General features: G+C 39.9%; 1 protein-coding gene across 5 annotated transcripts in view; it reads right to left on the reverse strand.

The window, feature by feature from the left end:
- Positions 1-15,247, reverse strand: part of mast2 (microtubule associated serine/threonine kinase 2) — a 416,446-nt gene that overhangs the window by 105,366 nt on the left and 295,833 nt on the right. For 4 of the 5 annotated variants that reach the window (XM_069938759.1, XM_069938762.1, XM_069938763.1 and 1 more), the window contains one exon: positions 10,955-10,975. The exons of the other annotated variant lie outside the window; for it this stretch is intronic. In XM_069938759.1, the coding sequence (XP_069794860.1) occupies positions 10,955-10,975 (21 nt within the window). The remainder of the gene's footprint in view (positions 1-10,954; positions 10,976-15,247) is intronic. 5 annotated transcript variants of the gene reach the window in all.

The following is a 15,247-nucleotide window of genomic DNA, read 5'->3' on the forward strand; positions in this document are numbered from 1 at the left end:
GTATTGAAGAACAATATTGTTCAAAATTGTGCTCTGATAATATGACATAATTTATTAATGGCAGATATAGATTGGTAAAATGCAATTTTATACACCAATTATACCTTACATCTCAAAAATTACAGTTTGAAATCTATAATTCCAGACTCATGTTTTAGGTGTGGTATAGAAGTTGGAACATTTGTACATGCGTGAAAGTAAGATCCTTTTGGTATGCCTTGGTAGAAATTTTGACAAAAATTATAGATTTGGATTTTCCAGTGGAACCACAACTGTATTTATTGAGCAATCATGGTTGTTGGCACAAAACTATCAGAACATCAAATACAGTTCATGAGGATTACACCAGCGGTAGCAAGGAAAAGTATCATTGTAAAGTCTGACTCCCCTCTACTTATTACTCGCTGGAATATGGAAATGCAAAATTGTGTCCCCCAGAAAAGGTAACTTAGAAAGAAATATGACGTGTTTGTTAAAATATGGCAACTGGCTTAAGAATATAATTAACTTCCCCAAAGAAGTTTAAATAATATAGTTCGGTAAATAGTGTTGTATTCCTGAAGATCAAGATATGGACTAATTAATTAAGGCAGCTCAAACTCCCCTTCATTTTTGGACATTTTTTAATGTTAGTAGTTGGGTGGAGGGGGGGGGGGGGGAGATTTGGGCAATCATATGAGGCTGTGTAATTTTAAATACTATTTATGTAGTTATGTTTTCTATGAGTCTTGGGGGAAAAAATTAAAATATTTTTAAAAAGCAGAGTGGATAGAAAACAGTGTATCAAACAGAAAGTTCAAGTAAATGAAAGAACTTCAAACTAAAATATTGACTGTTTTTCTCTTCACAAATGCTGCCTAGCTTGCTGAGTATTTTCAGGATGGATAAGAAAATGTAGTTGTTCACTGTTTCAACCAACCCAACAACATCAGGAACTTCTAAGTTCCCTTGGAAATATTTTAATAACAAAAAGAAAATGGACCCAGATGAGATCAGTGCTAATATTTCCTCTAACAAAGTACTTCTAACATCCAGGTGTCCTGACTGAGTTGTGAGATGTTAAAAGTACTTGAATGCATTACAAATGATTGTTTATTGTCACATATATCAGGACAATATACAGAAGCACATAAATTTTTACTTTCTGCTGACAAACAGGTACACCAAAAGATACACAGAGTCCTTAAATAAGCCTCTGATTATGTTTGTCATTGAGAAGTCTGATGGTGGCAGGGCAGCACCTGTTCCTGCAGTTGGTGGTGCGAGACTTGTGGCACCTATACCTCATTTCTGATGGCAGCTGCAGGAATAGAGTGTGTGCTGGGTGGTGTGGATCCTTGATGGTTGCTGCCGCTCTTTGACAGCAGCATTCCCTGTAGAGGTTCTCGATAATGGAGAGGGTTGTGTCTCTGGGCTGTGTCCCCTACCTTTTGCAGGGCTTTACATTCAGGGATATTGGTGTCCCCAAACAAGTCCATGATGTAGCCTGTCGGCACACTTTCCACCACACATCTGTAGAAACTTGCCAGAGTTTCTGTTTTCATTCCAAACCTCCGCAAATTTATGAGAAAGTAGAGGCAGTGAAGTACATTCTTGATGCCATTAATGCATTAGGTCCAGGAAAGATCCTCTGAGATAGTGACTCCTAAGAACTTAAATTTGCTCTCCCTCTCCACCTCTGATTCCCCAATGTTTACTGAATTGTCCACCTCTGGCTTTCCCTTCCTGAAGCCAACAATCAGCTCCTTAGTTTTGGTGGAATTGAGTGCAAAGCTGTTGTTGGTGCATCTTTCGGCCAAGTTTTCAAACTCCCTCCTGTATGTTGAATCACCACCTTTCTTTACACAACCCTCTACCATGGTATCCTCGGCAAATTAGATGGTGTTATTGTTGTACCAAGCCACACAGTCGTGGGCGTAAAAAGTGAGTAGAGCAGGGAGCTAAGAACACAATCCTGTGATGCTCTGGTACTCTTGGATATTGTGGAGATGTTCTTGCCAATCCTCACTGATTGTGGTTTGGAGGTGAGGAAATCCAGGATCTAATTATACAGTGGGGCTTTGAGTACAAGGTCTTGGAGTTTGCTGATCAGTTTTGAGGGGATGATGGTGTAAATGCCAAACTGTAGCTGATACAGAGCATCCTGATGAATGCATCTTTAGTTTCCAGGGCATTTTGTAGTGAGATGGCATCTGTCATAGACCCATTTCTAATGTAGGCAAACTTGAACGTACCCATGTCACTGCTCAGACAGGAGTTGATATGCACCAGCCTTTCAAAACATTTCATCACTGTTGATGTAAGTGCTACTGGTCGATAGTCATTAAGGCAGGTTACTACACTCTTCTTGGGTATGCTTGATTCCTGTTTGAAACAGGTGGGGACCATGCCCTGCTGAAGTGAGATATTGAAGATATCCATAAATAAATTGGTAAGTTGGTCAGCACAGACTTTTAATACTCGGTCCTGGCCGGATGTTTTCCTCAAATTCACTCTCCTGACAGCAAGCATGTCATCCTCAGATATGGACAGGATGGGATCATCAGGGGAAGTTGAGGTGCAGAGGGGTGGTTCTTTGCTGTTACTGTCATCATATTGGATTTAGAAAGGATCGAGTTCCTCTGGGAGTGAAGTTTTGCTGACTGCTATTTCATCGATTTAGCTTTGAGGAACATTATGACATTTAGGCCCTGCCACAGCTGTTGGGTGCCCCCTGTTGTTTCCATTTTCTTCCAGAATCTCCACTTCACCTGGGAGACACCTTTTCATAGGTCATACCTGCACCTTCTGTATTGATCTGGACTTAAATATCTGTGAGCTGTCTCTCAGCAGGTTCTGGATTTCATTGTTCATCCAAGGCTTCTGGTTGGGAAAAAACACAATGATTTGGTGGGGACACATTCATCCACAGCTATTTTGATAAAGTCTGTGACAGCCCTGGTGTAATCGTTCAGATTCTCAGCTGAGTCCTCGAACGCTGTCCAACCTGCTCACTCGAGGAAGTCCTGTAACCGTTCTTCAGCCTCCTGTGACCACCGTCTAGTTGTCCTGATCTCCGGAGCCTCTCTTTTTAGACTCTGTCTGTATGAAGGCAGAAGGAGCACAGCCAGGTGATCCAACTTGCCAAAATGAGGTCTCGGAAAAGAACGGTAGGCTTTTCTTATCTTGGTGTAGTAGTGATCAAATGTGTTGGGACCTCTGGTACAGCAGATTTCATGCTTGTGGGAGTTGGGCAGAGTTTTTTTTGGCACAGGGATCAACCAAGTTGGTGCCCAAGAGAGTGGAGTAACCTTCCTTAATGATTATTGACCAGTAGCACTTACCTCAACAATGATGAGAGGCAGGTGTTGAAGCATATCAGCTCCAGTCTGAGCAGCAACATGGATACGTTCCAGTCGCCTATTCTAACAACAGGTCTATAACGTATGCTATTTCACCGGCTCTACACAAATCCCTGGAATACCTGGACAGTAAAGATGTATTCATCAGAATTCTCCATGAGGTGGATGTATTAATTGTGCGTATAGTGTAAATGGGTAGGATAAAATTGGTATTACAAAGACATGAATGCAAGGTGACTTTGCAATCATGCACTGTCTTTTTGTGGTGTTGGAGCAGTCCACGATTAGTGTAAAAAGGGGAGGTTCCAGAGCTGTTCTTTGCTAGAAAAAACCTGTTCGAGAACCTGTACATGGTGGTCTTCAGGTTTCAGTAACATGCCTCCAAAGTTAGCAGTGAGAAGAGGTTAAAACCTGGGTGATGGGGTTCTTTTATGATGCTTTATGATAACATAGCCAGGCCCATTACAGGCACTGACCTCCCATCCATTGCAGATATCAATGTGAGGCACTGCTTCAAGAAGTGCCTCTCATTGATATCGGCAATGGATAGGAGGTCAGTGCCAGTAATGGGCCTGGCTAAGTTTGCCACTTTCTGCAGCCATCTACATTCCTAGGCATTTAAACTCCTAACCTAGGCTGTGATGTACCCAGCCAGTATATTTTCCACAGTTCACCAGTTGAAGCTGGACAGTGTTTGATGACAAACTCCTTAGACAGCAGAGGCACAAGTGTGCTTTCTTCATGGTTACCTCAATTTGCTGGCTCCAGGAAAGATCTCCTGAAATATGGACTTCCAGGCACTTGAATGTACTATCCCTCTCCACCTCCATCCCATCAATGTTGATAGGTGTTTGGTCCCTTGGTCTCTCCTTCCTAACATTAACAGTAAGCTTTTTGGTCTTCAAGAAGTTGATAGCAAGATTGCTACCGTTATGCTGGCATCAGCATTTTGTCTGAATTCGGAAGCCACACAGAAATGTCAGTCACTGACAGGCACAACCCAGCCTCTCCACCTGGCCAACCAAGTGTGGGCCTGCCCACCAGCCAGAGAACACACTGGCATTGGCCATGCCTTGTACAATGGGAGCCCCTGCTCCTCAGAATCGGTTACTTACCACACACCGCCCCCCCCCCCCCAAATATCCACTCTCTCTGCCTCGTGGTCAACTCCTGCACTCGATTCGGGTCACTGTCGCCACAGCTGGATGCCATCCAGAGAGGAACATAGGTAAGGGATAGATATGCCTCATGCTGACCAGGGTGTCACCATCAATTGGGTAGTCACTGGCAGAGCAGCTACAGACCTCCACTAACCAGGATTTAGAGGCTGTGTACTCCCCCCTTTAAATCAAGCCACCTGTATGCACCTTACCCGGAGTCAGAACCCTTCCTGCGGGTCGCTACTCTCGAGCTGTAATGAGTGCCCACCCACACTCTTACACCAATGAGCCGCTTCCCCCGATTGGGATTCCTAGGTTGGGTGAGCCAGTTGCGAGTGTTGAGGTACTGAATAAGTTAACTCTGTGTGCATGTGTTTATGTGTGCGACTGTCTGTTTCACTGCTGTTTCACTGCTGCATGTCATTAACTTGTTTAAACCACTGTTTTAATAAATGTGTACTCTGGGACTGCCCTGGAGTTTATCTAGTTTCGTGGACTATAAAGCGCGCATTTTATGGCATCCTACTGTGTCTCGGACTCTAGTTCTTGCTGCACCCAAATGAATTAAAATCACATACAACAGCTACTCTGGCACCACTCATCCAAATTCTTGATCTCCATCCTGTATCCTGACTCATCATTTCCAATTATTCAGTCAATGGTAGCACCATCAGTAAATTTGTAGTTTGAGATTGAGCTCAACTTGGCTACGCAAGCAGGAGTGTACATGGAATAGAGCAGAGGGCAAAGCACACAGCCTTAGGGTCCCCTAGTGTTGATGGTCAGGGTGGAGGCAGTGATGTTGTCGATCTGCACTGATTGGGCTCTTCCAATGAGAAAGTGAAAGATGCAGTTGCAGAGCATCCAATGTTGAACTTTGTTCAAGTACTTCAGAAGCATGTCGCATACACAACTTGCTTTTTCCACTCAATTTAATGTCATCAGCATATTACACAGCCCTCTCTTCCAAAGTGTTCACATATATTGTGAACAGTTGTGGGCCCAGCCCCGACCTCTGCGGCACCCTCCTCACCACTGATCATTATAAGCATCGATTCTATCTACCTTCTATTGGTTCGCCCATCCTCTGTGAATCCTTATGGATAATTTTTTTATATGGCACCTTATTAGACGCCTTCTTGAAATCCAATTTATAAAAACAGAAATGCTGGAGGAACTCAGCTGATCTCACAACATCCATTGCTTCTGTCATTTAAGAGAAGGTTGGATGTGTACATGGAGGTGAGGGGGTTGGAGGGTTATTGGCGGAGACTGGGAGGTTTGAACTAGTGGAGTTGTTCTAGTGAACTGGTGCAGACTCGAAAGGCCGACATGGCCTGTTTCTGCTCTGTAAATGGTTTATATGGTTAAAAGGACCAATGTGACTTGTTCTGGACAAATAATCATAATTATTAAAGATTAGAAAAAATGTTTGTTCTTTAACGGCATGAAAAAAATGTGCAAAATTTTCAGCTAAATAGGTGGTTATTGGCATCAGAACTGATGCTGAGTGGAAGTTGCTAGCATAAGACGTGGGTATGAGTTCCACATGGTTTGTTTACCTTCAACAATACTGTGTTGCCATCTGTTCAAAGTCACTGAATGAGGAAATACCTGTCCTGAGCCATATATGCCATTACCAGTACTGAAGTCTCAGCTATATTCAACAATGAAAAGAATAAAGGCAATCCATGCAGTAAATGAAAAGGTTTTAAAACATTCCACATTAAAGGTAAAAATAATGGATTCAATGTTAACGTTGCTATCATACACACCTCCTTAAAGGGGTTCATTAGAGTTATATCTCAAAGCTTTGATGCAAATGGAAACAGAATCCCATCCAGATCTCTATCATTTTTTTTAAAAAGTCCAGTCAAATTAAAAGAGTGTATAGGTTTGGTTTTTCCAAAGGCTGTACCTCAGATTAAGAAGCAGACCAGTCAAGCCTGTGTCAGCTCACTCTAAGTCATTGGAGCAAATGCAAAAGTATAGAGCAGTGGCAGGACCTTCCCTTGTCAATCCTTCACAGCTTGATGCTGTGGGTAGAAGGTTTCATGCCAAGATATAATTAGAAACCAAAGATGTTCAGAAAAGGGCATAAAAAAGATACAATGCTTTAGTATTGGAATTTATTGTGCCATGGAGATTATATTAGTTTGCACAGAAAATTTTGAAACCACGAAGAAATAATTGATTGTTGCTAAATGAAATATGCCTCTAAATCCCATTCCGTATAAAGCACTCTAGTGTGAACACGAAGAATGAAATTAGTATGTGTCTACGTCGAAATTTTAATTTCCAAACATAAAATGATGTATACAGTCATATATTGAGAACTGTGGAAAGGGCTGAAATATTTTCAGATTTTCTAAATTATAACTTTTATTAAAAATGTATTAGAAAAGGTACTACTGAAATTATATACAGGAACTAATTTTTCACAGTGAGTCAGAAATCTCTCTCACTACAGCTGTCAGAGGTCCCCACCAGCTTCAAAAGGACTCCATTATTCCAGAGCCAAGAAGAACAAGGTGACATGCCTCAATGACTATTGGCCGGTGGTATTGACGTCCCCTGAGATGAAGTTCTTTGAGAGGTTGATTACTCCAATTCAGGAAAAAGTTGAACTCACTTCACTTCACCTGTTACAACATGTCAATGGTAAATGTCATTTTACTGGCCCTCCACTCTGTGTGAGATCACCTAGACCACAAGAACACCTAAATCAGGGTGTCATTCAGTGACTAAAACTCTGCGTTCAACGCCATCACAGCTGATGAGCACATTAAAGGGTCTGGAATTCTGTACATCCTTTTCCAACTTGATCCTAAACTTCTTGATCAACAAGTCCCAATCAGTGAAAATTGGCAACATCACCACCTCCTCCTCGCTGACCATCAACAAAGGGGCACCCCAAGGTTGCATCCTTACTCCCCTTAATCATTCCTTCTACACCCATGGTTGCACATCCAAGTTCAGCTCCAACACAATGCAATTCATTGACAACATCACTGTTGTTTGCAAAATAATTGGAAATTGTGTCAGAATACAAGATGGAGATCAAAAATCTGGTTGGGTGGCACCAAAACAACAATCTTGCATTCAATGTTATTGGGAGCAAGAGCTGATTGTGGATGTTAGGAAGGAGAGGCTGAAGGACCATGCACCTGTCTGCATTGATGGGACAGAGGTGGAGAGAGTCAGAACCTTGAAGCTCCTGAGAGTCCATTTCTCAGAAGACCTCACCTGGGGCCAGCAGATCAAGGCAACTGTGAAGAAGACACACCAAAGGTGTCTGAGGAGATATGGCATATTGTTGAACACTCCATCAAACTTCTACAGGTGTGCTGTTGGAATTACACTGACTGGTTGCACCAATCTGATTTGGAAATGCAAGGAACGCAGAAAGCTGCAGAAGGTAGTAAATATAGCCAGGTCAATCATAGGCTCTGTCTTACCATCTAGTGCAGTTATCTATGTGAGGTGTTCCCTCAAGATGACAACCAACATCAGAAAGGATCCCCATCATCCTCATCACTGTGACTTCTCTACCACAGTTAGATGGTACAGAAGCCTGAAAACCAGCACCTTTATGTTCAAGAACTATTTCTTTCCAATAACTATCAGGCTCTTGAACTTCCTCTTGGTACACTCAACATGGACTATGTGCACTACTGCAATTCACTTATTTATTTATTGTCAAACTTATTGTGCATGGTTTATTTTTATTTTTATTCAATTAATTACCAATTACAGTTTATCTTTTGCAGAACCTGTTCAGCTGCAGCAATTAAGAATTTTGGGCATTTGTTCACTGCACAATGTGTATGATAATAAACTCATCATCATTACCAAACTTTTGCCCTCCAAATAGGAGAATCAGTGAGCAACAATGGCATTACTGGATTCAGCATAATCAACTGCATTAATATGGCTGAAAATGCTATGTTAATACAAGATTATTAACAGACCTCAGTTACAAAAATTGCAGAGTGCTTGAGTGGGTCTGACTGGTATATAACTGAATGGAGGCACAAGAGACTGCAGATGCTAGAACCTGGAGCAAAAAAATGAGCTGCTGGAAGAACTTGTCACGTCAGGCTGCATCTGTGGAAGCAAAGGGATGACCAACATTTTGGGTTCAGACCATATACGAATCCAAGACTCCTAAAGTTATCCAGATGACACCTGCTCTCACCCTGAATCATGTGAGAATGCCATTACTTTCTCTATCTCCCACCCATCTTCCTCAAAATGAGACTTCTGAAATTCCTCCAATTTCCGGAAATGTGACTTCTTCTCTACTGTGGTTGATGAAACCATCACTGCCTCCATTTCTTGCATTTTTACTCTCACCTTGCTTCCAACACCATTTCCCCACCAGGCAAAACAGAAATAGTGTTTCCTTAGTCTTTACCTTTAATCCCACCATCCAGCACATCATTCTTTAACATTTCCTCCAGTTACAATGAGATTCTAACCCCAGTCACATCTTCTTTTCTGCTTTCTGAAGGGACCATTCAATCTTTGACTCCCTGATTCATTCATTCCTCTCTGTACTTTCCATTGTAATTATAGAAGGTGCCTACACCTGTCCCTACACTTCCTTTCTTTCCATCATCCAGAGACACAAACAGCTCTTTCCGGAAAGGCAGATATTCACATCCAACAGAAATGACCAAAACACAGCTAAGAATTATTGGTCAACTGCACTTGCGTGTTTTTCTCAATTGCAAAGGATGCATGGATAAAAATGTAACTGAAAATCAAGCAATCACTTTTAAATGAAAGAAACTGCAGATGCTGGGTATCTGAAACAAGAACAGAAAATGCAAGTCAGGCAGCAAATACAGAGTGAATGTTTTGGGTCAAAGAGCCTTATTAGAACATATCGAGTGGAAGGTCTGCAAGCAAAAATGTCACCTCTTCCTTGCTGCATATGCTGAGTGTTTTAAAATTCAGGCCTCCAAATTTGTCCCACCAAACAAATAGTTTGTGGCCAATCTATCTCACACTCCAATCAATCACCTTTAATCCATATATCTTGCTAATTTTACCCAAAGATTAATCCATCTTCTCTTCCAAAAGATATTTGGAACATGCTCTAGATTCTGGAGCATTTTCATTTTCACTCTTCTCCTGGATTCACATGCAAGTCTTGATGCTTTCTTCATATTTACCCCAAAAAATCCCCACCTCTCCCAAATATTAAGAGAATACAAAGATACAGTTCTGGTTCATTTATGACGAGTTGCAGGCAATAATGCTTAGTATTTTGTGATCCGAGAGGAATACTGGAATTTAAAATGTCTGCATTGAGATAACAAATAAAGCAGAGGCTTTCATCATAAAACTAGAGGATAGTGCCTTGAAATGAAATTCCCGAAATTTTGATAAAATTCTTTGAACCCCATAGAATTTAAAAAGAGATTCATACATTTCCAAAGCAAGATATTGCTGATATGGTCATTGGGTCTCAGATCAAATGGTGACTAGCAAAGCAAAATAGGATGGATGCTGTTGTCTTGGACAAATTGGACCAAATGGCCTTCTTCTGTGCTACAAATGTCAATATTCAAATCTAAATCTTTAAACTTTGAACGCAAAGAAAACAGATTCATTCAAGATTAGAATGATCAATAACTGAAAGCGGATTGAATTGTTTGCCTTTAATTATTTACAAATCTTTGCAAAAAGTTCAGAATATTTCAAATACAGCTGAATGCCAAAATATGTCCCAGTTTCTGAAAAAATGAAAAATAATTATTTCTGTTCACACGATTAAAATGTAAAAAATTTAATCAAAAATAAAAACACTTTACAGTGCTAGGTTAATGCAGGAAATGCCAGAAAAACATCATTGTTGATCCAAGAAAGTACTTGTTCTGGAAGCCAATTTATTTCATGGCAGGGGTACTCAATATACATTGACATTTTTTTTCCTACTGAAGATTATTTAAAGCCATAAATAAATAATTTCATGGACAAAACATCATAATTTTACAAAAGCATTAATGAGAAACATAACGACAGACTGCCATTTAATAAAACAGAAAGACACAGGGAAATTAGTCCACAGGGGTTAATGCTTCTATAGCATAAAAATACTAGAACAATGAACAGGCACTGTAAATTTTGCATTAATCTAAACAAACTATCACATGGAGGACAAAAGGAGCTTGCTCTTCATTACCATACACTAATTTGTAGATCCACTGACTTAAGCAGGACCCTAAAAAACACACACACTATCCATCAGCTGCAATTCGTTGCTTCTATTTTGCAGAGTTGATAATCCAAACTACAGTTGGTGCACTAGTATGTATAAATACACAACTACAGTGAAGTACTTTATTCTCCCCTGCATTTTCATGCAAAAAGGACACATGCATCCGTGCACATTACAGTGGAACATGCAATAGGTATGACAGCAACACCTATTTTGAGTGTTACCTGTCGGCTCTGTGACCATGGCTGCATTGAGGAAATGAAACTGCATTAATGGCTAGCAAAACAATGCAATACAAAATAATATACAGTCAAATAACTTGATGTCTCAATCAACACTGCTGATGAACAGAAAGTAGACTACTTTGGAGTCTGGACAAAAATTAGTTTTGTTATTTTTTCATTTATTGTGGTTAAATAAGGAATTTAATCACACATCACTCACAGCAGAATTACCATAAAATGCACTATGCAAATACAAGTCTTTCTTCCTTTATCAAATGGTAATCAAGAGCAATAAATGTTTTATTTCTTCCATCAAGTCTTGAAGCAGTGATGGAAACTGTTGCTTTAGTGGCTGATGGCTTTCAAAACACAACAATGAACTGAGACACCAGATAATGACTTCAACCACAAGTCAGAGAATAATTATCCATGCCATAAAACAAAATAATTTAGTTCTTTACACAAGTAATTTTTCTTCTGTCACTACAAAATGCTGGATCAAATCAGAAGTGTTTGAACCTTGACCCACAAATAAATGTCTTTCGAGCAGTTTTACATTGAATAAAATCTACTGGAGGAAGCATCTGATCTTGCAGTAAGGAATAAAAACAACCGAACAGCATTCACTAAGCTGCACAACTCAGTTAGCACACACATTCTGTATCCAATGGACCTGCTATACCCCTTCCAATTATTTTTAAATATATTTTAATTCCTGACCGAAAGCTGGAGAGTTACCTGAAGGAGCAAAGGGTTCATACTAACCCACTATGTAGCACTTATCAAATGTTAATTGCTGCAAAGATGGGCATTTCTAATTCAAAACTCTCTCATGGGCATCGAGATTGTTAATGGGTTTGGTGTCAAAAATTGCCTGGATCACCACTTCTTGACAGTTAATAGAAATAGCAGGTCCAAGAGAATTTCTGCCCCAAAAGCATTTAAGTACTTGGACAAATAGACCTTTCTACACAGAGATGCTTGTTTCATGAAACAAACATAGGATATGGACTTAAGGCAAGAAAAATCAACCATGATCTAACTTTTACTGCAGTAAGTCCAAAGAATTAAATGTCCAACTTCTGAAATCAGTGCCATTTTCTGGAAGAACTTTTATAGCCACCATGCATCATTTTGCTCATCAGCTCTTCGTCCCATTTTACTTTAAATCTAAATAAAATTTGTATTTTATTTTGCTTTAAATCATCAGCACTCTATCAAATCTGCACCTGGAAGTTAATCTAGTGAAATAGTTTGCAAATAACATGTCCATTCAAAACCCATTAAAAACCATGCCATGCGATGAAATGGGGCTAGACTTGAATTCTCTACTCTCTCCGAAAAAGTTTTAAAAAAGAGTTAAGAAGCCTGAACTGACTGCAAGAAGATAGAAGAGGAAGCTATTGGAAGGCCTACAGAACAATAAACAATGGCACCTAAGAAAGATAAATGGACTTTTACTTTTCAAGAACTTGAACAAGAAAAAGAATCTGATAAAGAGAGGCCAACCTTGGAGCTCTCTGGAAAGCAAGTGCCCGTGGTGACAGATCTGGAGCTGGGGAGATCTTGGGTATCACTGCACAAGGTCTCCCTCGGCAATGGCCGACTGCTACGACAATGGTCGCGCATGCGCAGAGCACAAAAAAAACGGAGGCAATTTTAAGAAAAGCTCAAGAAGCCTCCAGCTCCAGTGATCAGTTAGAGGAGCAGGGAGAAGAAGAAATGAATGTTAACGGAGAGTTTTGGCCAAAAAACAGGAGAATATAAAGGAGTCTTATATATCCACAACTGAAATGAAGTAGTATATGGATTCTTTACAGCAAACTTTGTTACAGTTAACAATGGAAGTTACAAAATGTAATGAGGGTATCGTTGAAAATAAGGGTTCTCAACGAAGGTGCCAAATGGAACAAAAGTGAAGTGATGGATGCAAAAATTAAAGGTAATGAATTTGAAATTCAGCATGTTAAAGAGCAAATGAAGAAGGTTCAAGCTGAGGCTGCTGCAACTAAAGAACAATTAACTAAAAAAATTGATGTTAGAAAATTTTAGTTGAAGAAATATATAAAACTTGTTGGACTTAAGGAAGATGACGAAGGGCAAGATATGAAGAGAATTTTACAACGTTGGATTCTGCAAACTTTGGGGGTAACTGAATTTCAAGGAGATATTGAGATTGAAAGAGCTCAACGAGCATTACAACCTAAGCCACAGCCAGATCAGAAGCCACATTCTATTCTGGTCAAGTTGCTCCATTATGAAGTGAGGGAGAAGATCTTGGAGCTGGCTGTGAAGCAAGTGAAGGAGAGACAATCACCATTGATTTATAACGATAAAAAGATTTTCTTTTACCCTGATGCAAGTTTTGATTTGTTGAAAAGAATTTAATGCTGTTAAAAATGTGCTATGGAAAAAAGGTTACACTTTTGTTTTAAGGTACCAAGCAAAGTTAAACATTTTAGTTCTTGAGGGTAAAAATAGATTTTTTATGGAACCCAATGAAGCAAAAGTTTTTGCAGATTCATTGCCTGAGAAAATGAGACGAGAACTGGGAGATATTTGAAAAGAGAGAGGAAGTGGAAAGACTGAAGTTGGGGATGTATAATGAAATGATACAAGTTTCAGGAGGAGAGAGAATATTAGAGATGATACTGATAGATCTGTGTAAAAAAAATGAATTGATCATTGTAAGTTGGAGTAGATTTGAGGCATAAAAGATAGTAAAATTTCAGGGGAGTTAGGTGAGAGTATGACCCTGGCCTCCGTGAAATTTAGTGGGCGGGTGTGGTTTTCAATCACAACTCCTATAGATCAGGGGTATAAAGAGGCACTGTAAATAATTTACATATTGGGGGGTAGAGTTTCTGCTCTTTTCTGTTTCTTTTTTTTCCTTTTAATACACCTAAATTTAACAATTGTATTATGAAATATTTAGTTAGTACTTTGGATGTAGGAGGAGTGGAGGTGGAAAGTTGGACAGTTAGTGGATTTTATGAGAGTTTAAATGGCTGATAAATTGAATTTTATTAGTATGAATGGGATTCAGAATCAAATAAAGTGGAAAAAAATTATTAGTTTATATGAAAAAATTAAAACAGACATAGCTTTACAGGAAGCACATCAAAAATTAAAAAAGAGATTGGGTAGGAACAATAATAGCACCACCTTTTAATTCTAAGGCTAGAGGTACAGCAATATTAATTAATAAAAATTTACCAGTTAAAATATTGGATATTAATATAAATGTAGCAGGGAGATACATTATGGTGAATTGTCAGATTTATTTGGAACAATGGACCTTAATGTATATGTACCAAATGTAGATGATGGAAAATTTATGCAAGATGTCCTTATGAATTTATCAAATGCCAAGGGAAAAGTTATATTGGGAGGGGATTTTAATTTTGCTTTAGACCTTAGATAGATTGGGAAATAGAATGATGAAAAATAAGGTAGCAAAAATGGTAACAGATTTGATGAAAGATATGGATTTAGTGGATATATGGAGAAAATTCCACCCAAATGAAAGAGATTATTCTTTTTATTCTTTTCGATTTAAAACATATTTGCGGATGGATATGTTTTTAATTTCTGCCCAATTTCAATATAGAGTACTAAGAGTGCATCTTGGCGCCTCACAGTTTGGCGGGCAGCAGCCTCCTTTGAAGAAGACCGCAGAGCCCACCTCACTGACAAAAGGCAAAGGAGGAAAAACCCAACACCCAACCCCAACCAACCAATTTTCCCTTGCAACCGCTGCAATCGTGTCTGCCTGTCCCGCATCGGACTGGTCAGCCACAAACGAGCCTGCAGCTGACGTGGACTTTTTACCCCCTCCATAAATCTTCGTCCGCGAAGCCAAGCCAAAGTACTAAGAGTGGAATATCAAGTGTGGGTTTTATCAGATCATTCACCTTTAATTTTGTCTATTTCATTGGAAGAAGAACAAAAGGTAGGTTATCGATGGAGGCAACAGATAAAAATTTTTCTAGATACAAATAAGGATTCAGTTGTGAGTAAGTTTGTATTGTGGAATTCAATGAAGGCATATTTGAGAGGTCAAATACAGGCACACAATTCTTTATCCGGACATCTAAAATCTGGAAAGCTCCAAAATCCGGCAAGTGGGGAGATAGACGGCAGTGCGAGTCGGGTGGGCAGCACGAGTCAGCCGGTGAGAGACCAGCAGCACGAGTCGGGCGGGTGAGGGGGTGAGACCGGCATCATGAGTCGGGCAGGCGAGGGGGTGAGACCGGCAGCACGAGTTAGGCAGGCGAGGGGGTGAGACCGGCA

Source organism: Narcine bancroftii, chromosome 5 (assembly GCF_036971445.1).
Source record: "Narcine bancroftii isolate sNarBan1 chromosome 5, sNarBan1.hap1, whole genome shotgun sequence".
Lineage (NCBI taxonomy): Eukaryota > Metazoa > Chordata > Chondrichthyes > Torpediniformes > Narcinidae > Narcine > Narcine bancroftii.